Source organism: Tursiops truncatus, chromosome 2, assembly GCF_011762595.2.
Source record: "Tursiops truncatus isolate mTurTru1 chromosome 2, mTurTru1.mat.Y, whole genome shotgun sequence".
NCBI lineage: Eukaryota > Metazoa > Chordata > Mammalia > Artiodactyla > Delphinidae > Tursiops > Tursiops truncatus.
In genome coordinates this window covers 98,189,167-98,210,658 of record NC_047035.1, presented here as the reverse complement: position 1 = coordinate 98,210,658, position 21,492 = coordinate 98,189,167, and the positions used below count along the sequence as shown (strand labels likewise).

Below are 21,492 nucleotides of genomic sequence, written 5' to 3'. Positions count from 1 at the left end.
ATAACACTTTTGTAGTTGTAAAATAAACAAATGGTAACAGAAGCTGGAGTTTTGATAGTTGCATATTCATATTTTTCATTAAGCGGGTGCCCCACTAAGTAATGATTTCCTAGTCGCTGAACAGCCTGGAAAGTAATAATAAGTACCTCCCAGCAATACAATTTTGTGTTTTATCCATTATCTACTGCTCCCTAACAAACCACTCTAAAACTCAGCCATTTTATTTTCTCACACTCTCTGAGTCAGCAGTTTGGAGTGGGATCAGCTGGGCAGTTCTTCTTTTGGTGTCTCCTGAGGTCACTCATGAGGCTCTGATCATCTGAGGGTTTCAACAGGGTGTGGGTGGCATAAAAACAGTGGGAGAATTCCAAAATCCGGGAGAGAGGAAAGAAGCCCCACATACAAAGCTTTGCAGACCTCTGCCTGATTCACATTTGCTAACATCCCACTGGCAAAACGAATCATGTAGGCAAGCCCAGACTTAGTGTGGGAAGAGACTGCCCACAGGTATGGAGAGATGGAAGCGTAATTTATGCAGGGCTATTCATCTTACAGTCTGCCACAATATTCTTAAAATATATAATTCAGTTTTCATTAATTAATTCCAAAATGATTCATTGACACAACATTTGACCAAGTGACTAACCTGATTTAATGAGTGTTATATAAGTACTTATAAAAGAATTTTGATCTCATGAGCACATACTTCCTTTGGCTCTTCATTTGTACCTGCCTAAAAAGAAACAGTATTTAGTTTTGGTTCTTTTTAATGCATTCATTTGTCAGTTTCAGACAAGGCCCAGAAAACAACATTTTTGCCTCATTGATGGCCCAATAGCAAAATGAATTGTAATTAGTTTTTACTTCTGTATAAGCCTTCCTAACTGTATAATAAAGCATAGGGGGAAAATTCTATTTTTGCCATTATGCTGCTTGTGTAAATTTAAGAAACATTATCAGTGAAAAGCTTTTGTCTCTTGTTAAATGTAGGGAACCTTTTTCATAGCTAATGCTAGTAATTCATAGAGAACAAAATAAACAATATAAGTAAAAAGCAATTGAGTTTACTTTTTTCAGAGAGAAAAATGTAAAGAGTTTGAGGGGGCTTCCCTGGTGGTGCAGTGGTTAGGAGTCCCCCTGCCAATGCAGGGGACGTGGGTTCGAGCCCTGGTCCGGGAGGATCCCACATGCCACAGAGCATCTAAGCCCGTGCGCCACAACTACTGAGCCTGAGCTCTAGAGCCCACGAGCCACATCTACTGAGCCCCTGTGCTGCAACTACTGAAGCCCACATGCCTAGAGCCCATGCTCTGCAACAAGAGAAACCACCGCAGTGAGAAGCCCATACACCACAATTAAGAGTAGCCCCCGCTCACTGCAACTAGAGAAAGCCCACACGCAGCAAAGAAGACCCAACACAGCCAAAAAAATAAATAAATAAAATAAATAAATTTTAAAAAAAATAGGGGAAAGAATAAAGTGATGGAGGTAGCGGGGTAAGTTCTTTTGAAAGAAATGACATCTGAGCAGAGACATATGGATATCTGGGGGAAGTGCAAAGGCCCTGAGACAGAAGTGCGCTTGGCATTTTAGAGGAACAACAAGATGGCCAGGGTGGCTAGACAGAGTGAGGGGAAATGGGAAATGAGGTGGGGAGGTTGCCAAGGGAAGATCTGGTAGGCCAGACTTCCTGGACCACGGATTTTTTTCTAAGAGGGATGGAAGACATTGATCTGATTTACATTTTGAAAGGATTACTTTGGCAACCCCCTAACAGCCTACCTGAAAAATTGACTATAAGGAAGTAAGAGCAGAAATTGGGAAACCACTTACTTTTTTAGTTCTTCTTTTTCTTAAAGTATATTTTATTTTATTATTTATTTTTGGCCACGCCATGGGGCATGTGGGATCTTAGTTCCCCGACCAAGGATCGAACCCATGCCCCTCACATTGAGAGCATGGAGTCTTAACCACTGGACCTCCAGGGAAGTCCCTGGGAAACCATTTAATTCGCAGGTGTCTGTGTGAGAGCTAATGGCAGTTTGGACAGGGATAATAACAAGGAAGGTAATAAGAAGCTATGAGAACATAATTTGAAGGAATAGTCTACTCGATTTGCCACAGATTGATGTGGGGTATAAGAAAAAAAAGAAACAAAATTGGTGGGGGAAATCAAAAGTTTGATTTTGAACATGTTACATTTGAGATGCCTCTTGGATGTCCAAGTAGAGAGGTTGAATAAGCGGTGGGAGGGTTAAGTTCATGGGAGAGGTATGGACTAGTGGTATAACTTAGAAGTCATCAGTATGTAGATGAAGTTAAGACTGGAATTGAAAAAACAAAATCACTTAGTATGGACAGAAGAGAGAAAGGTATGAGACTGCATACTGGGACTTTTCTCCAACCGTAAAATCTTACGCTTTGCTTTTTTAAAAATAAATTTAATTTAATTTTTGCCTGCGTTGGGTCTTCGTTGCTGCACGTGGGCTTTCTCTAGTTGTGATGAGCGGGGGCTACTCTTAATTGTGGTGTACGGGCTTCTCACTGCGGTGCTTTCTCTTGTTGCAGACAGTGGGCTCTAGGCATGCAGGCTTCAGTAGTTGTGGCACATGGGCTCAGTAGTTGTGGCCCACGGGCTCTAGAGCTCAGGCTCAGTAGTTGTGGCTCACTGGCTTAGTTGCTCCACAGCATGTGGCATCTTCCCGGACCAGGGCTTGAACCCGTGTCCCCTGCATTGATGGGCGGATTCCTAACCACTGCGCCACCAGGGAAGCCCCCAGAGTCTGATATATTCTGAGAGGTTTTTTGTTTGTTTTTCTTTTTAGCATGAAACAGTGTTTTATTTTATAGGTTAAAAGCATTTGTGGGCTTCCCTGGTGGCGCAGTGGTTGGGAGTCCGCCTGCCAATGCAGGGGACGCGGGTTCGTGCCCCGGTCTGGGAGGATCCCGCATGCTGTGGAGCGGCTGGGCCCGTGAGCCATGGCCGTTGGGCCTGCGCGTCCGGAGCCTGTGCTCCGCAACGGGAGAGGCCACAGCAGTGAGAAGCCCGCGAACCGGAAAAAAAAAAAAAAGCATTTGTAAGATTTGATAAATCTTTACTGAGTAGTTTATAAGTCAAGGTGCTCCAGAGAAAGAGAACCAGTAGTATTTGCATGTGTGTGTGTGTATGTATGTACAGATAGGTAGGTAGGTAGATAGAGTGGGAGAGAGAGAGATTGAGATTGAAGGAACTGGGGCTGCTAAATCTGAAATTTGCAGAGCTGGTCAGCAGGCTAGAAATTCTGACAGGAGTTGATGTTGAAGTCTTGAGTCTGGAGGCAGAATTCTTTCCTTTTCGGGGGTACTCAGTGTTTTTTCTTAAGGCTTTAAACTGATTCGATGAGGCCCACCTGTATTATGGAGGGTAATTTGCTTTACTCAGTCTACTGGTTTAAACATTAATTTCATCTTAAAAAAGAAAACTTCACAGCCATATCTAGACTGGTGTTTGAGCTAGCAACTGGACACTATAGCCTGGCCACGTTGATATCTAAAACTGACCAGCATAAGTACCCATTAGGCACTAAGCATTGCTCTGGACAGTGGGGACACAGCAGTGAACTAAAGAGAGGAGGTCCCTGAGCCCGTGAAGCTTGTGTTCTTGTAAAAGTCTGAATGTCATTTCCAGGGTGAGTTGGGGGTGGGAGGGGCAGGCAGAGGAGGAGCTGGGGAGGTTGGGGTCTGGGAAGCCAGAGAAGAGACACGTGACAGCATGAAGGTATGAGGTGATGATGTTAAGACTGGAGTGACAGCAGTGTGCCTGCAGTGGAAGGCGCTAATTGGAGGCAGAATGAATAGTAATTAGTATTTGGGGATGGATACCAGCTCTTCATTTTGCAGAGAAGAAAACTCAGGTCTGGAGAGGTGATATGACAAGTTAAAGATCTTGTGACATATGGTGACATTCTTTTCTTTTTCTATAAATGTGTTTATTTATTTATGGCTGCGTTGGGTCTTCGCTGCAGTGCGTGGGCTTCTCATTGCGGTGGCTTCTCTTGATGTGAAGCACGGGCTGTAGGCGCGTGGGCTTCAGTAGTTGTGGCACGCAGGCTCAGTAGTTGTGGCTCGCGGGCTCTAGAGCCCAGGCTTAGTAGTTGTGGCACACGGGCTTAGTTGCTCCGTGCATGTGGGATCTTCCCGGACCAGGGCTCGAACCTGTGTCCCCTGCATTGGCAGGTGGATTGTTAACCACTGTGCCACCAGGGAAGCCCTGCTTTTATATTTTAAATGAACATTCCTTTGGTAACAAATGGCTCATATTTTAGTATTAGTTCAGTTGGTATTTACTGAGAATTATCTTGTGCAAAGCATTATGCTAGCCACCTTCAGCTGTTCACATGTGAAAAAAAATTTCTGTGCTCCAGAAAGGGAAGAGAGGAGATCAGAGGTGAGGAGGAAGACTTACTTTCATTGAGTATATACACTTGTGTCAGACACTTGTCCATGGTAGTTCATTTAATCCATATAATAATTATATGAGGTGGGAATTATTGCCCCCACGAGGAAAGTAAAGTTCAGTGACATGCCCCAAGTTGCAAATTACTTAATTGGTAACATGCCAGGACTTGATCAACATTGATCCAACGCTGAGCCTGTTAACACTGTCCGGTTTGTGAAACTCCTAGTCTAGCTAAAAGTTCAGACGTGTGTAAAAGGCTGTAGACTGAAACAATCACACCAACTGGAATTTAGACCATTTGCTGAGAGAATATAGGGACAGTCAAATCACTTTAATATTTGGGAACTGGTTTAACTGCTCGTATGGGAACCTGAATGTTATAGTTTCCTTTTTTTGTCTGAAGGAAGACTTCCTGTGGGAGAAAGGGGAGTGTGCATACACACATATACACACACAGCTCATCCATTTGTAATGTTTAAATTAAGCGAAAGAATTTTAATTTCACTAGTGATTGACTTTGCCAAACACTTTCTAAAATTAAATGTAAAGTATTCTATGATAAAATGGAGACTCAATTTATTTATATGTTGGTAAACAAATTGAAATGTTCTTCCATCTAGCTAATGGTAACATGTCACAATATGTTGTTGCTTTTTAATTCATCTGCCTAAGAGCAAGTGGCAGTGGAAAGACACTCTTCCTGGTTCTAAATAGGGGTCAGTGTGTTTATTCAACAGTTGTGTATTCAAGTAGCTCACACTCTTTCTAGGCCAGGTTGAAACCGGAGCACATGAAAGCAAACTGTGTTCAGCTCCTCGCGCTGCCACTGGGTCCAGCTCCCTCCCACCATGTGACCTGCAGAGGTAGCCTCTGAGTCATGGCCTCAGCTCTAAGATCACCCTGCATTTCCTTGCATAATGAAATATATTGTAGCAAGTGCACTAGTGTAGCCAGCTCTGAGCTGGCGGTGACAGCTACCAGCTGTTGTAAGCTCTCTAAAACTATTTATTGTAAGGGTGCCCTGCATCAGGAAAAAATGAGAAGAAATTACCCCAGGGAAGCTAGGTTTCCCTGTGAATATCCACCCATAAATGCAGTGCAAGAACAACTTCCTAGCTGAATTTCTTTTATACCTGGTTTCTTAACATTAAGACTAATTCCTAGGGTGGGATTCCCTTTGTAAGAAAAATACTTCAGTGCCGTGGCAGGACAAGAGCAGAAAGACACCTCAAGAAATAGCAGTGCCCAAATAGGAATCCTTCTTGGCAGTCATGCCATCAGAGAAGATACCTTTCAATACCAAATATATATAAATTCAAATGATGATTCATTTTGGAGAGAAGTAGATGCTAGCCAGGTTGCTGGTGATAATTTTGATAGTTAATCTGGGGTCTTAGCCTTCAACACCGTGAGGTTCCTACATAACTTTGGCATCTTCTTGCCTGTTTATATTCAGGAAATCTTAGATAATGATTAGGACGGTGAAAAATATATTCATACTTTCAAAAATAATTGTTGTTTCTAATTTAAGAAATAAGAACAAAATCATTTATCACAATTACTGTAAGTGGTTTAAACATTTCTAAAAGAAAAAAAAAAAAGATACTCATTGGAGTTCCCTGGCAGTCCAGTGGTTAGGACTCAGCGCTTTCACTGCAGTGGTCATGGGTTCAGTCCCTGGTCAGGGAAGTAAGATCCCGCAAGCGGTGAGGCATGGCCAAAAAAAAAAGAGTCTCACGTTGGATTTTTTTTTTTTTTTTTTTTTTTGTGGTACGCGGGCTTCTCACTGTTGTGGCCTCTCCCGTTGCGGAGCACAGGCTCCGGACACACAGGCTCAGCGGCCATGGCTCACGGGCCCAGCCGCTCCGCGGCATGTGGGATCTTCGCAGACCCGGGCACGAACCCGTGTCCCCTGCATCGGCAGGCGGACTCTCAACCACTGCGCCACCAGGGAAGCCCTCATATTGGATTTTTTAAATCTACTTGTAATTGTTGAATCTGAGTTCATTGTGTTATTTTGTCTTTACCTATGTTTGAAATATTCCATAATAAAATGTTTTTAATGCTATTTGTATCCATACCTATGTAAAGAGTAAAAAATTACATATATGTTTATATATATATTTTTGGTTAAAAAAAAGTGTGTATTTATATATATATATGTATATACATACATGTATCCAAACAAAAATACATGTTGATTTTACGAGCTACTCTTAAAACAAAATTACAGAGAAGGATTATATAGGGGCAGTGTGCATGGCACAATGTTAAATGAAAACTCTAAGATATAAAAATGCACGTAGTAAATATGTACTCACACATGTACAGTACACACACGTACACACACACAAATACACAAAAATGTTAACAATGGGAGATTGTCATTTTATTTATTTTACAGATGTTTTCTAATAAATGTGTTATTTTTATAATCAGAAAAATATTTTAAAAATAAAGGACCATGTTTGTGTGATTAAAAGAATAAATAAAAGACAGTTTACTTAATTTGTAATTGATATATTTATAGGGGCAATAACCATGGCTTTGCTAGAAAACCTTGTGGCAGGAAATATATACATTGTCAAGATATCTGCATCCAATGAGGTAGGAGAAGGACCCTTTTCAAATTCTGTGGAGCTGGCCGTACTTCCAAAGGAAACTCCTGAATCAAATCAGAGGCCCAAGCGTTTAGATTCTGCTGATGTCAAAGGTTTGTATACTGCCATAATCATTGATTTTCCTTAAGAAACGAAAACACACATTGTTTTCCAGCTCCCCTCTGCTTTATTTCTGCTCCTCCCGTGACCATATCCCTAAACCCATACTCGGCTCCTTGAATTCTTGCTGGCAAGGTTCTGATGTTGTGGAGCTGCATGGCTCTCCCTGCACTCCTAGAAGGAGAAAACACTTCCCTCAGAACTAACTGTGGTGTTCAGACCACTGTGTCCCAGTTACTTCTCCTCCCAGCTGTGCATCCACCAAGACAGATGAGCCACACCACCCCTGAGCTGATGGGAGCAGGCGTCTGGGGGTTTGTGGAAATAAATGGCAGTGATGGTTGTGGTGTTCAAGCTAAGAAGAGCATGGTTTTCATTAAGAGTTTTCCCCACCAAAACAACAAACAAAAACAAAAACCCCATCCTCTCCAGAGTGAAAGTTATTTCTCTCCAGAAAGCAATTGGAAAAAATACCTTTAAAGAGCCATTCTCACTCCACTCAGGGTATCGTCCTATTGTTCTGAAGGACGCCAGGGCCCCCTGTGACCCAGGACTAGACACGTCCTTTTTCCCCTCTCTGGGGGAGGGGGCCTGGGTGGCGATGCAGGGTGTGGCAGGAACAGCTTCAGATTGAGGAGGTGCCAGCTGAATTCAGGGCGGGATTTAAAGGCTCTTAGTTCCTCAGAGGATAGTCATTCAGTATTGTGGGATGGACACTTTGGAAAGGAGAGAGAGAAACAAAGAGAAGGGCAGGGCAGTCAGATTTAAGGACAGGAAGGAGGTAGCCACAGTAGCTGCCGTATCATCAGGGGAAGCGGAGAGCAAGGCTCCTATTCGCTTCTCAGATACCTTGCTAGTCAAAGTGCCTAGAGACCAGCTGCACAAATGGCACCTGGGAGCTTGTCAGACATGCAGAATTGTGCGTGGGCTCTACCCCAGACCTCGTGAATCAGCATCTGTCTGCATTTTAACATATCCCCTAGTAACTCTTATGCACATTAAAGTTTGAGAAGCACTGCTGTGTACATGAAAATGCATAAATGGAAAACTAGTCTTCAGTATACAGATCTGCTTTTAAGGTAATATGACATGAAAGCTACCCTTTGGCCTGTCAGTGAACATCTATGCCTTGTGCCTTTTAGCGTTATAAATTATGAACTGATGTTCATGTTTGATATAATAATACCTAGAACTCATATTTAGAATCTTCAATATGAGAAGATAAGCCAATTTTAAGGTCACTGATAAAAGAGTAATATGTCTTCTTTGCTTAGACACAGATACTGTCAAAAGTTTTCCTATGAGAGGAAGACACATTGTTGAAAAGCTAATATCTGAGAATTATGATAAATGGAATCATTTACTTTTCTGATTGACTCTGAGTACATGTGTTTCCCCTTCCAGTTTATTCAGGCTATTACCATCTGGACCAAAAATCAATGACCGGCATTGCTGTAGGTGTTGGCATAGCCTTGACCTGCATCCTCATCTGTGTTCTCATCTTGATATACCGAAGTAAAGCCAGGTGTGTTTCCATTGCTAGAGATGTTGATGTGGTTAAAAAACATTTAAATTACAGTAACCACAGAAACAAATTGAAATCAAGTGCCTTTTAGAGGAACTTGGATTTTCCACTTTAAAATGAATGTATTATTACTTGGGTTCTTACAGCTATAGAGATGTGCTCACTTTGGCAAATTATTCTCTCACCATTTGAAAAAAATTACTGTACCAACAAAATACTCTTCAATGAGGACCTAGTTTTCTCATTTCCTTGGTATTTTGAGAAACACAAAGTATATCCTTTGGATTTTTAAAGAAAATAACCCACTTAATATGATGTATCTGCTGATTGAGGGATTCCTTACTTCCTGGAATATTTTCATATTTAAGTAGCCTGAAATGTCTGAGTCACTTGAGAGCTCTACCCTCACCACCATAGGTCATATGTTTGGGATTCTCCAGACATGGATTAAAACAAATGTAATAACTAGGGATTAGTTCTCTGTAAACTCTTGTCAGGCAATTTTATCAGTGCTTTTGACTTCAGCTAAATTCTCAGCATTCAGTGAACCTCTCTGTTTCTAACCTTTTATATTTTGGCTTTTGCTTTCATTTATTAAGGTTCTTTATTTAAAAAAATCAAAGTCAAATACACATCATTTTTAGGTAATCTCCATCACTAGACTCTCTGCATTATCATAGGTTTTTCAGAGTTTATTCTATATGTTTTTGGTACTTGTGCATAGAAACACACTCAGAAAACATGTTAATGAAAGAATTTTAAAGTTTTTTGTATATGGAACTGGCTTAATTTTACTGTCCAAGTTTCTCACTTCAAGAATTTTTTAATGAAATCTTTATGTACATTGTTTTAGTGATGCCTAAATCTTGCATAAGTGCTACTGTAAATTTGTCATCATTAATTGTTACGTTAGTGTGACAATCTGCAGACCTGAAGGAGAGCATGTAAATTTTTTAAACTACAGTTTCTGCATATATTATAAATAAGCGACAATAATAAATAATAGTACTTTATAAATATTAAGGTTTTTACTAAGTGTAAAGAGTAATTTTATATAAACAGACATTGGGACAAAAAAAACAAGCCTTCTCACATCATAAAAGTTTGCAGCAGTGAGTTGGAGTTATAATCTAATAGTTTCTAAAGATATTTAAGAAACAAGCATTAAGGAACTCCATTGTTTGCAAAGTTGTGAACTTCCCAGATTTCACCAAATTTGGTACATTTACTTCTCTCTTCTTGTGGACTTAGAAAATTTCCTTTTCTTGCAATATTTCAGGAAATCAACTGCCTCCAAGACAGCACAGAATGGGACTCAACAATTATCTCATACCAGTGCCTCCCTAGCCAATGGAAATGAAGTAGGAAAGAACCTGGAAGGAGCTCTAGAAAATGAAGAGTCCTTAATGCCAATGATCATGCCGAACAGCTTCATCGATGCCAAGGTACTCTGAGCTGAGCGACTGTTGTGCTACATAGTCCTTCCTACCATTCATCTTATCTTTATGCGTAAAATCTTTTTACCAAAAAATTGTATGTTGAGTGTATTGTGTCCATACTTCACATAATGAAATGTGAAACCGTTTCACCCAGATCCTTCCTTGCATACAATATTTGGGGAGAAGATAGGGATAGATAAAAGAATAAAAGATGAAGATAAAGAAAATATGAGAAAGTAGCATAAATTCAATTAGTTCGGATTATGTGGAGCTGAGATGTCTTAAATAAGGACATCAAGGTCATCAGTCCATATTTACTACAATTTGGATTGTTGCGTGTATACTGGATGGACGATTTTTTATTAATCCATTCTCAACTTAGTTTATTTGATTTTAGAACTAAATGGAGCATCAGCACATTCCAGGTGTGAATGAAAATTTTTTAAATATAGAGTATATAAATAGATGTCTCAAAATCCTACCCTGTACGGCCTTAGGAAGTTGGATATAGTAAAGAGATGTCATTGGAGGATAATACTTCATGTCCTTTCCACTATGTGTAATAATAGTACAGCGATAAGCATTATGAACACCAACTGAAAATTATTTTTAGTCACTTGCAGCATTAGATATCGTGCATTATTATAATAGCCCTCATAACGAATGTGCTGTAAATTAAGTATCTGCAAACTATAGCCCAGCCCAGGCCAGCCTGCAGTCTGTTTTTGTATGGTCATCTCTGAGCTAAGTATGTTTTTCACATTTTTAAAGGGTAGTTTGGGGGGAACAAAAAAGGAGGAAGAGGAGAAAATGCAACAGAGGGCATGTGTGGTCTGCAAAGCCTAAGACATTTACTATCTGCCCCTTTACAGGAAAAGTTTGCCAAATCCTGCTATAAATTCTTCTTCCCCAACCTTTCCCTAAAATTTAGAATACCAAAAATATTAAAAAATTTCAGGCAATTTTGATGTTAAATTTTATATAATTATATTTAGCAGATGCAATTTACGTGTATCTAGCACAGTGCTATATACTATATATATTATGGGTAAATAATAGTACATTGATTTTTGCTACTCCTGTTGTCTTTTTGTTTGCAACTTAATTTAGCTTTTATTTTCTGATACAAATGTAAGCCATTTAATTTATTTCAAATTAATCTAGAACATTAGAACCTAAAACTTTTAAATAAGCACAGAAAGTACCAAAATACACTGTCATTCTGTTATTACTAACTTGGAACTAGACATGAGAAAGGATTGAAGAGAAGTGAAGTGGGGAGGAACACATGGGAAGAGAGAGGGAGAATCTAAAATGAAAGGACACAGAGCAGAGTGGGGGCCTGAATTGAAGCAGAGAAGCCAGTTTGGAGGCCAGGTCTCTGAATTCCCTTGGGTTAGCCTAAGAGCTGATCCCCCGTCTATTGCCATTTTGTTGAGCATATGTGGGCCCATTTTTCTCTTCCTAAATCCTTTTTAAATTTTTCAACCATGTGAAAAGGTTGAAAAAATTTAATAAATGCACAAATAATTGTCAGTATCTTTTCATACTTTTGTATCTCTCTCTATATATTTTTGTTTCCTCTGTCATTTGAAAATATGTTTTGGAATCCTTACACTTCACCCCAAATACTTCAGCATATATATCTGTCTTAGGAATAAACCTATTATATCTTTTTGATCACGAACAAGTACCTTGTATTTGTTGTGTGCTGCTGGTGTAAAAGAAGAAATAATAATGTCTGTGATCATTTTTTTCTTTTAACATTTAAAAATTTTGTGTACTACTTGTAATAAACTGAAATCTATAATATGTGCATTTTCCCCTTTTATATCTCCAGGGAGGAACTGACCTGATAATTAATAGCTATGGTCCTATAATTAAAAACAACACTAAGAAAAAATGGCTTTTTTTCCAAGATTCTAAGAAGATAAAAGCTGAGCAGGTAACTCACCCATTAAATGGAAAAAATCTTTTGCTGCCCCTGGTATATGAGATGGTAATTTTAAAAAGAGGAAAATGTAAGTGAGTTTTTTTTTAACTTCTTTGTTCTTTCTAGCCGTGATTTTATTAATTAGGGGCATGACTCTATGGAAAGCCATGGGGATTGATGACCGAAGTGACAATTGGAATAGTAATCAGAGCTGTGGTTTTCAGTGGGAGTTGAGGGGCAATGGAGAAAGGGATGGGTCAGGAGCCTTCATCAAAATCACTGAAGAAGCCTTTCGACATTTCACTTGCCCCAGTAATTCTGATGTGTTCCCACTCCTCGGAGAACCACTGACCTAGACAGTTCCTTCATGATGGTCTTTTACCCATGTACTCGATCAGTTTGCTAGCTCAGCACACACACAATGTGCAAAACCAGATTTGTTATTTTTTAAGAGCACTCTGTTATCACTGATGGTGTTTTATGTATTTTTACCCAGCCTCAAAGAAGATTTACTCAAGCGGTCTGCTTTTACCAGCCAGGCACTACCGTATTAATCAGTGACGAGGACTCCCCCAGCTCCGCAGGTCATACAGCCAGCTTCCCAAGACCCTTTGGTGTTGCAACTGATACTGAGCATTCAGCGAATAGTGAAGGCAGCCACGAAACTGGGGATTCTGGAAGGTTCTCCCATGAGTCCAATGATGAAATACACCTGTCCTCAGTTATAAGTACCACACCCCTGACCCCCAGTTCCTTCACTGGCACTGATTCGAGTGGGGATCCCTCGATGAGAAAGTGTGAAGAACATGCAGTGCCATCAGATGCTGAGCAGATTTCCTCTTCAGTTCCTCAGCCACCATCTGCCATGCTCCGCTTTGATAAAAAGGATTTTCCAATCTAGATAGCCACGTCCAGGTATTCTCACCTTTAAGTCTTTTCGAAGGACAGTGAACAGGGAGCCAAAGCCTTTTGTGAAAATCATGATATCTTATTGGGTATTTCACCTTTTTTGAATGTGTTTTTTTTTTTTTTTTATCTTTAAGCTCACGTATTTTGAATGTTTCAGTGTCAGCAATGTGAAAAGACAGTCAAGATATTTGACTGGATTATGAAATATATCACTGGAGCAAAGGGAAGACTTTTGAAAGCCCCTTTGCTGACTATCTACCTCAGTTTGCCACATGGCAAACTCAGAAGACAACTTTGTTACCTCATTTGTTGTGATAGTTTCTCAGCTACATAACCGATGATACTTCCTAGTAGCGTTTTGTGTTCATTGCTGTATGTGTAATGTGTGTGATCAAAGGAGTCATATAGGTAGATGAGTAAGAATGTTTATCTGAAGCTCTGATTTAAGAAACAACAGCAACAAACTATGACCTCTGTATGGTTTGGATAATTTAACACCTCCAACTGTGAGGACTGAAACCGCAGAGAAGAGAAAAGTGGGACTGTTGACTTTACTGAATGACCAAAACAAAAAAGCATATCTCTTTTGAGAATAGAACTGTTCAGTAGCATACAGGGACTCCTATTGCTTCTAGAGCCTTTATGTTGTGGGCATTAGAGTCTTGAGTGCTTTATCTGCTGTATCCCAAGTCTCAGCCTGCCTAGAAGCCGTGCCTTTTCTACCTGCTCCTTTGCCTGACAGTTGGCCAAAGGCTGCACTGTCTAGTTTGCAAAGCATCCTCAACCTTTCCAGAATTAGTTGCAAAACTCCTTGCAGGAAATAGACTTCCAAAGAGAACAGGTTAGGGTTGGTGTTTTGTGTTGTTTTTTTTTTTATCCCAGCTTGGCTTAAAGGGGTAAAGAAGTTTCATTAAATGTTAATAATGAAGATAAATGCAGCAGTAGACAGTAAAATGAACTTGAGGTTATCACGGTAACAGTGCCTTCCATTATATATTATGAAGTTCTTTGCCTTATACCTTTTTAATATTCATGAAGTTGTTCAGGATAAGAGTACAGAAAGTTGCCTTAAGAGTTTCTTGGATTTTATCAGTAACTCTTTTGATGTACAGTATTTTATCAAAGCATTTTGGTTTGTTTTTATGCAGGTTTTGTTTAGGGATAAGTATTCAGATCTCTACCAACTTGGTTGTATTTTCTTGAATTCTTAAGAGAATTTGGTACTCTGTTTAATCTTCCTTCAGTGTCAATGCTGTGAATGAGGAATGCTAACTCCAGGAGTGAGTTAATCCTCTTGCTGGTTTGAAATCAGTAAACTGTTTACTTAGCCACATAGAATAGGCCTTCTTTCAGTAATGAGACAGTTACCTGTTAGGTGCCCAGCAGTGAGAGACAATAAAGAATTAAATACATGGTGTAGAGAAGGGACCCCCTTTTCCTTTTAAAAGTATTTCTTCAAATTATCTGGAAATGACTTTTGAGCCGCTTTTTAAAAGGAATCTTAATGGGTATCCCCCTTGAAACCTTTTATTTGTGGAAGTGGGGGGTCATGTTAAATGGTGTTCTAAAGTCAAAAAAATGTTACTGGATGACAGTCCCACCTCTATCATCTTCTACCCCAGTGTCTGATGACACAACCTTTTTTGGTTGTTTTTTAATCTGTAGTTTTGTGCCAAATTGGATGTGTTCAGAAGTAGACCAACATTAATTGCTAGCATGCACTTCTGAACCAAATTCACAGTCCCCCATTTAGTTATCTAAGTATGGGCTTGATGGCAAAACAAAAAAGCAGAGCTTTAGGTGAACAATCTGAGGCCAGGAAAAATGCTGCTCCTGCCTTTATAGCTCCTGTTTATACTACCTCCTTTTAAACTTATTCTAGTGTTATTTTTTTTTTCCTGTACTCAGGGAACGTTTTTTGTTACTTTTGAGCTGCCTCATGGAAGCATGGGCAAATTGACAGGGTATGGCGTTTTGGGGTTCATAAGTAGAATTATGTGAGGCCAACTTTTATCAATATCTAAAACTAAGGACTACAGTGAGTTCATTTTATGTTTTTAAACTTTCGTTACAAGGCAAACAGAATCTAAAGTTGAAACGTCATCCATCATGTCTAGGACTCTATTAATTTGAATCATTTTAAAAGCCTAAAATGATGATCTGAAGTCCTTAAGGAAAGTATTTTGTTTGTTTTGTTTTTGATGAATAGGCCCATAGTTATTGTAGATCTGTAGGCTATAACTGTTTGCTAATTATTTACCAGTACATTTTTCACTCTTTCACCTTTTCATTTTGTTCTTATATAAGATTTTTTTCATAATAATCCTATTACCAAAGAATTTTCAGTAGGAAGTGAAAATTTGACTATGATTTCCCCCAAAATTTAATTAACTAGAAACATCTATAGGTATGACGCTTATACAAGTAGTTACTAACCCAGAATAATAGGGTTTATCTTGATTGTTGTAGTTAATTAGACTAGTAATTTTAACTACCTTATTGTTACCAGAGCATTTAAAATAATTTCTTTACCAGCAGATAGTTCCAAAGAATTTCAAGTGTAATTTTTTTTTCTTCAGCAAGTAAATCTTCAGCTCTACAGTATTAAAGTATTTTGAAATTGTTGAAACTACTTGTTGTAGAGAAAAAAAAGTCTTTTCACCAAAGAGAAATATTTTGGTCTCATTGAATAAGGTATTTAGTGAACACCAAAGACTTCTTTTTACTTGGCCAAAGCTAGCTTCTTTGAAGTCTTAAGTATGAAATTGTAACTAAAATGTGAAGGTTCTCTTTCATCTCTCATAGTGGTGTTACTTCATGGTATTTTCACTCTGAAGGGGCTAATATGCAAATAGTAACTATTTTCTTTTCCAAAGACTTATTTGCTGTAAGTACTAATACATGCATGTCATTTTTATGCCAAATATTACAAGATACTGCTCATCAGTATTTTCATACCAAAGATCATGCAAATATATAGATTAGCCTGTAAGTAAGTAAAGATGAGCAGATTTGAAATAAATTTATTTAGAGGCTGATAGGGAATCTAGCTTTAGTAGCGAAAGATATCAAAGGGCTAAGTTTACATAATTAAAAGCAATACAATTATATTGGTATTTATCAGTGTTTTAATTCACGTACTTTTTATCAACAAATTTTTAGAAAACCAAAGATATTTAAGGTTATGTCCACATATAGGCAGATTTAGTTGTACATTAAACCATTGTTTCTTGTTTTTATGTCAACCAAACTTGTCTCTCCAGAACCCTGTCTGTATACAAATAGCATACATAGGGACTTCCCATTAAATCTGCTGATTCAGCCACAGGATGTTTTTGCCAAATGATGTGATACTTTCCTAAGCACCTTGAGTGTGAGATGTCAACAGAAATATCAGCAGGCTTTTCCACTGCAGAGCATTCTGGCAACCCCTGAATCAGTCTGTGCTGTCTTCCTTCTGCCTAAAGTATTATGTGGTTAACTCTGAAGGCTTGAGGCAGTCCCTTAATAATAGGGATGTTCTCATCTCTGGGGAGCAATGGGATATAACAGGGAAAAGAATCATATCACTGTTTTAAGTGGCTGTTCTTTGCTCTTTAAAGTTGTCCATAAATTGAAATATTTTAATTGCATCAAGGGAACAAAAATCTTTTTCATGAAATCTGGAGTTTTATATTTTGATTAGCCTAAAAGTAAGGACACAGCTTTATCCACTAAGTGGCTTTAAAAAATCAGTCTTGGCACCCCAGGGAAATTAGATCCTCAGTGAAATGCTTTTCATTTGCTTTTGTTTCAACCAAGCGCAGTGCCAACGCTGGGAACAATGACAGTGATTTGCATTGGTGTGTCTTGGCTTCATTAAGGACATATGCCAGAAACTTGCTCATGTTGACAACTCAGGGTCATTGTTCAAGTCGATGAAGACACCTTTGGAAACAATTGAGTGTCACAAAAAAAGATGATTTGAAAGGTTTTTTTTTTAAACGCTAGAATATCCAGATGTGGTTCCATCTCAGCAGTGGCTGTAGTGATTCACACATACTCTTCTGTTTCATTGAATATAAATGTTTAATACTGAATGTAAAAAAAGAAAAAAAGTGCCAATACATCGAAAGAGGCATGATTTAAGACTAAACATGTATTTTGTAGACTTTGTTCCTGACAATTTGGCACATGGGTCTCTGGTAAAATTGCTTTGGTTTAATAGTCATAATTTCTGTGGGCTGTGAGCACAGAGCACAGGGTTCTGGAGATCACCATACACAACCAGTTGTCTAATTGTAAATTTTATTGATGTTTAGAAGAACACATACCTAGAATTCTGTGTGAAGTTGATTTATGCTCAGGACATAAGATCACAGGCTAATGCAATGTGTATGTTTGCAGGCTTTAATCCCCTCAGGCGGTTTCCCTTGGTAAGCCTTTGAAGGTGTTTAAGATTAACATGACAGCCTTGCATTTTTACCAGGCAGATACTGTATTATTTTCTTATTGCTGCTGAAATGAGTTACCACGAAGTTGGCCTTGAAGCAACACAAATTTATTATCTTACAGTTCTGTAGGTCAGAAGTCTGACACAGTCTCAATGGGATAAAATCAAGGTTTGTTTCCTTATCTTTTCTGGATTTTAGAAACTGTAGACCCCACCCCCTATTCTCTCTGACCCCACTTGCATTATCATATCTCTTTTTCTGACCCCAACGGGGAAACATTCTCCAGTGTTAAGGACTCATGTGATTAGTTGGGGCCCATCTGGATGATCCAGGGTACTCTCCCCATCTGAAAATTCTTAACTTAATCACCTCTGCAAAGTCCCTTTTGCCCTGTATGGTAACATATTCAGAGTCCAGGGATTTGGGCGTGGACTTCCGTAGATGGCCGTTCTCTTACGTACAACAGATATATTATTTCTGTAGAATTCTGATCTCCATAAAATGTCTATAGCATTACAGAGATTGGAAGTGTGAAGCCATGTGCCCTTTAGTGATCTTCAAAATGTCAAAGTATGAAAACCTTGGCTTATCGCCTATTGAATGTTTACATTAAACTTTCTCTCTAAATCACTTGCAAAAACAGTTCGGCTTTAAACTTTTTGAATATGTGCTTTGTAAGTTAACATCTCAGCTCTATGTGTTTAACAGAAAGTTTCCTAATATTTGACTCTAACTTTGTGGAATTTCATCAGATATTTTTGAAAACTGTTCATATTATAGTTGAGCTTTCTCCTTTTCTCTTAAGTGATTACGTCGGGGGGGTAGGGTTGGGGGAAAGACCTCAAACGTAGGAACTCAGATTAGATGAGCAGGACCATGCTCAAGTTCATTCTTCATTTTCTTTTAAAAGCATTTTGCAACATTCACCCTTTCTGACTTTTAAATTGGGTTTATTTCTTCAGCTTCACCAGCCACTGTTTGGTTTTCAGTTTGATAGCCTCTTGATTTTCCATCAGCCTTAGCAAGAACCTCCACTTATACTTAGCAGCATGTACAACTCCTAGGAAATTTTGTCTTTGTTTTCTTTGATTTCGATTGTCCCTTTTCCTAGAAAGCTTTAGATCCCACAGCTCTAGTTTGTTCTGATTCCTGGATCATGTCAAGTCAAGCCTTCTTTCAGATTTGAAGGATAATTTATAATTATACCCTAAGTTTCAGCATTTCTTCAATGAACGAAACAAAGCTATCTCCATCATGGGGTGGAGACCGTGATGATATTCTGAGTAAGGTTAAGAGTGCTGGTCATTTTTCATCCACTTCTGACTCTACTCCTTAGGAAGGGATAAGGCCATTTACTGAGCGTATGCGATGTGCCAAGCACATCTTCATCCCTGCACACTGCTACATTCTGCAAGGCAAGTATTACTCCCATTTCAGAGATCAGGAAACAGGTTTAAAATGTCTAACTTGCCAAAGATCACAGCTACTAAGTGGCTTAGCCAAGATACAAACCCAAGTTGGTCCAACTTCAGGGTTTATAGGATTTCTACTATGATAACATCATCTCAGCTAAGACATGATATTTAATTACCTAGGCTCATAGTGCCTTCCACTGTGTCAACACAACCTGTCCACACAGTCATAGCCAATCAACAGAGAGAAGTCTGTCTTAGTTACGTTCATTTATTCAAGGAGGAATTTAGGAGGCTGGGCTATAACTCACTCTTTGTCATCTCGTAAACTCCCTTTTTTCCTCGTTTAAAACCTTCTATTTCTCTTAGCCGAAACTGTGTCTGAAAGCTGATGCTTGTGCCTAGAGTTGCAGTAAACAAGGTAGGCATGGTTTCTGTAGTCCTTATCTGTTCAAGCATTTCCTTATTAGACTAGGTGTTCAGAATTTAATTTTATCTTTCGTAATTTTTCTGTAGTCCCCATATCTAAATAGAAATTTATTAACTAGAAAAAGCCAGGTGTGTAAGCAGTCATCCTTTCTTGCTAGATCTGAAGAGCATATTTGTTATTTGAATTCAACCTAATTAATTTAGGAGAGAGCAAAGTTGAGGAGAATCATATAGTAGGACAAGTATAAGGTTAGTCTTTGGCACATCTAAATTCTAGTTTTTGACCATTTTGCGAATTGTTTGGTAGGAAAGTTCTTAACCTATTTTTGTTCCTTTTCTTAACATGAAGTAAGGATACTTTGTTGTGCAGAATGAAGCAGTAGTACTTTGAAAACTTAAAAGTGTAGATAATTATTATCCAAAAGTCATTTCTATAAGGCTGTGAAACATATCTTAACAGATTTTTTTGTTTTACAGGGCAGCCTTTCCAATTACAATTTTGCCTGTGCTAAAATGAAAAATGTTTGCTTTCCTGTATACGCACCAAAAAAACAGAAGAAAGTGATGGATAAAAGATGTAGACTGGGATTTAAACACTCATCTTTAATGTAGGTAAATCTGTAAGATGAATAGGGGAATTTACAGTGCTTTTGAGAGTACTAAACATGAAATCATCTTACCCTAATTTAAATCTTTCATTTTTTGATATCTTGGCTTTTAAAGATCTCTCTCTTAAGGAGAGAGATCTTTATCCCCAGAGGGGTAGATGGGTAAGACAGAAGTGCATTTTTAGGATTCTTCTCTAACAGATCTACTTTTTCAAGATTATGGAGCATTTCTAAATTTATTTAAACTATTCGGAATAAATTTTAGGGTAACACCTACTGGCACCTAATTCTAGTTTACTCAAGTCAACCTTTAAGGCTATTGACAAGAAATATACGATTATCATCTTTTTTTAGAGAAAGGAAATACTTTACCTAACTTTTTCTTGAACCAGCCAATATCACTCTTAGTATAATCCATGAGATTCTGAACACCTTTCTTGATTTACTCAGGTTTATATCTTGTAAGTAGTTCATGGTATGTAGACACAGTCCTAACTTACAAACTTTATCTTTAAAAATGTATGTTACAGAAGTTTCTTTTTCTACAGAACTGTCTTTTAAAATAACAAAAATACTTAAAATGTTTACCTAAAACATTTTTCTCCCTATTACCACATTCTTCATTCTGTTTGCAAATGAAAATGATTACCGATGATTAGCAACATGAGCCTGTTACAGAAATTTGCAAAGCCTGAATACACACACATTGCCTTAGCCTATCAGTAGACTAGAGGACATATATTAAGTAAGTTTGTCTGTCTGTTGCTGTTGTTGGACAAAATTTTATGTCTGTGTATGTGCGATTTTTTTTTCTATTTTCTTTGAAGATGTGAATTAAATCAAAGTGTGGGAGCCAGTTACATTGTTTCATATTATGGGTGTTCTGGATCCTTTCACTCTGTATACAATTTTCTTGTAAGGGCAGCATTTGCAGACTAGCTAATGGACTCTAGAGCTGAGCTATTTTAATTTTATACTTGACTCAGGGGATCAGCTCTGTGAACTCCATTGCATGAAGAAAGCAAATGTTTACCTTGATTTTGAATGTACCTTTTTAATGTCTTCTTAAAACATATTTTGCTTAATAATGTGGGTTTGTTTTCCTTTTCTAGCATCATAGTAAGCATTGCCTAGTACTTTCCCCCTCCCCAGGATAGTTTATATACTATCCTACAGGTCATGCCAAAAATGAATAAAAGTTTAAATGCCAAAATGTTTATAAAACTGCTGTCTAAATACTGATTGATTGCACAGTTTAAATAAAAGTTTTCCTTAGTTAAAAAAAAGAAATAAAAATGTTTTCTTTTACTCTTCACTTTTGGGTGATAGAAAATGAAAACTTTGAGTTTATAGAATGATGGCTTTCATATCCTGGGATGGGATGATCATAGAGTCTACTCCAAGCAGTAGGAATAGAGCCTATTTAACGCATCTAAGAATTGTTTTCATCTGGCATTTACTGAATAGCAACAAGGAAATAACAATTTTCCCATTCCAGTAGATGATTGCTCACCTCAGGAACTAAATAGCCTAAAAGCTATGGGTCATCCAGATAGACACATTTCTAATTCAGGTTAAATTTTTGGTTTTTTAATATTATAAAAAATGGTTAAGAAATATTGAAAACACTTCCACTTAAAAAGTCT

General features: G+C 38.2%; 1 protein-coding gene across 3 annotated transcripts in view; it reads left to right on the top strand.

Annotated features, from left to right (window-relative positions):
• The window catches only part of PRTG (protogenin), a 132,999-nt gene extending 111,507 nt beyond the window's left edge, over positions 1-21,492 (top strand). For 2 of the 3 annotated variants that reach the window (XM_073801039.1, XM_019951066.3), the window contains 5 exons: positions 6,969-7,151; positions 8,563-8,683; positions 9,963-10,128; positions 11,963-12,067; positions 12,552-21,492. In XM_073801039.1, the coding sequence (XP_073657140.1) occupies positions 6,969-7,151; positions 8,563-8,683; positions 9,963-10,128; positions 11,963-12,067; positions 12,552-12,956 (980 nt within the window). In that variant the 3' untranslated portion in view covers positions 12,957-21,492. The remainder of the gene's footprint in view (positions 1-6,968; positions 7,152-8,562; positions 8,684-9,962; positions 10,129-11,962; positions 12,068-12,551) is intronic. The other variant, XR_012330126.1, reaches the window with a different exon arrangement.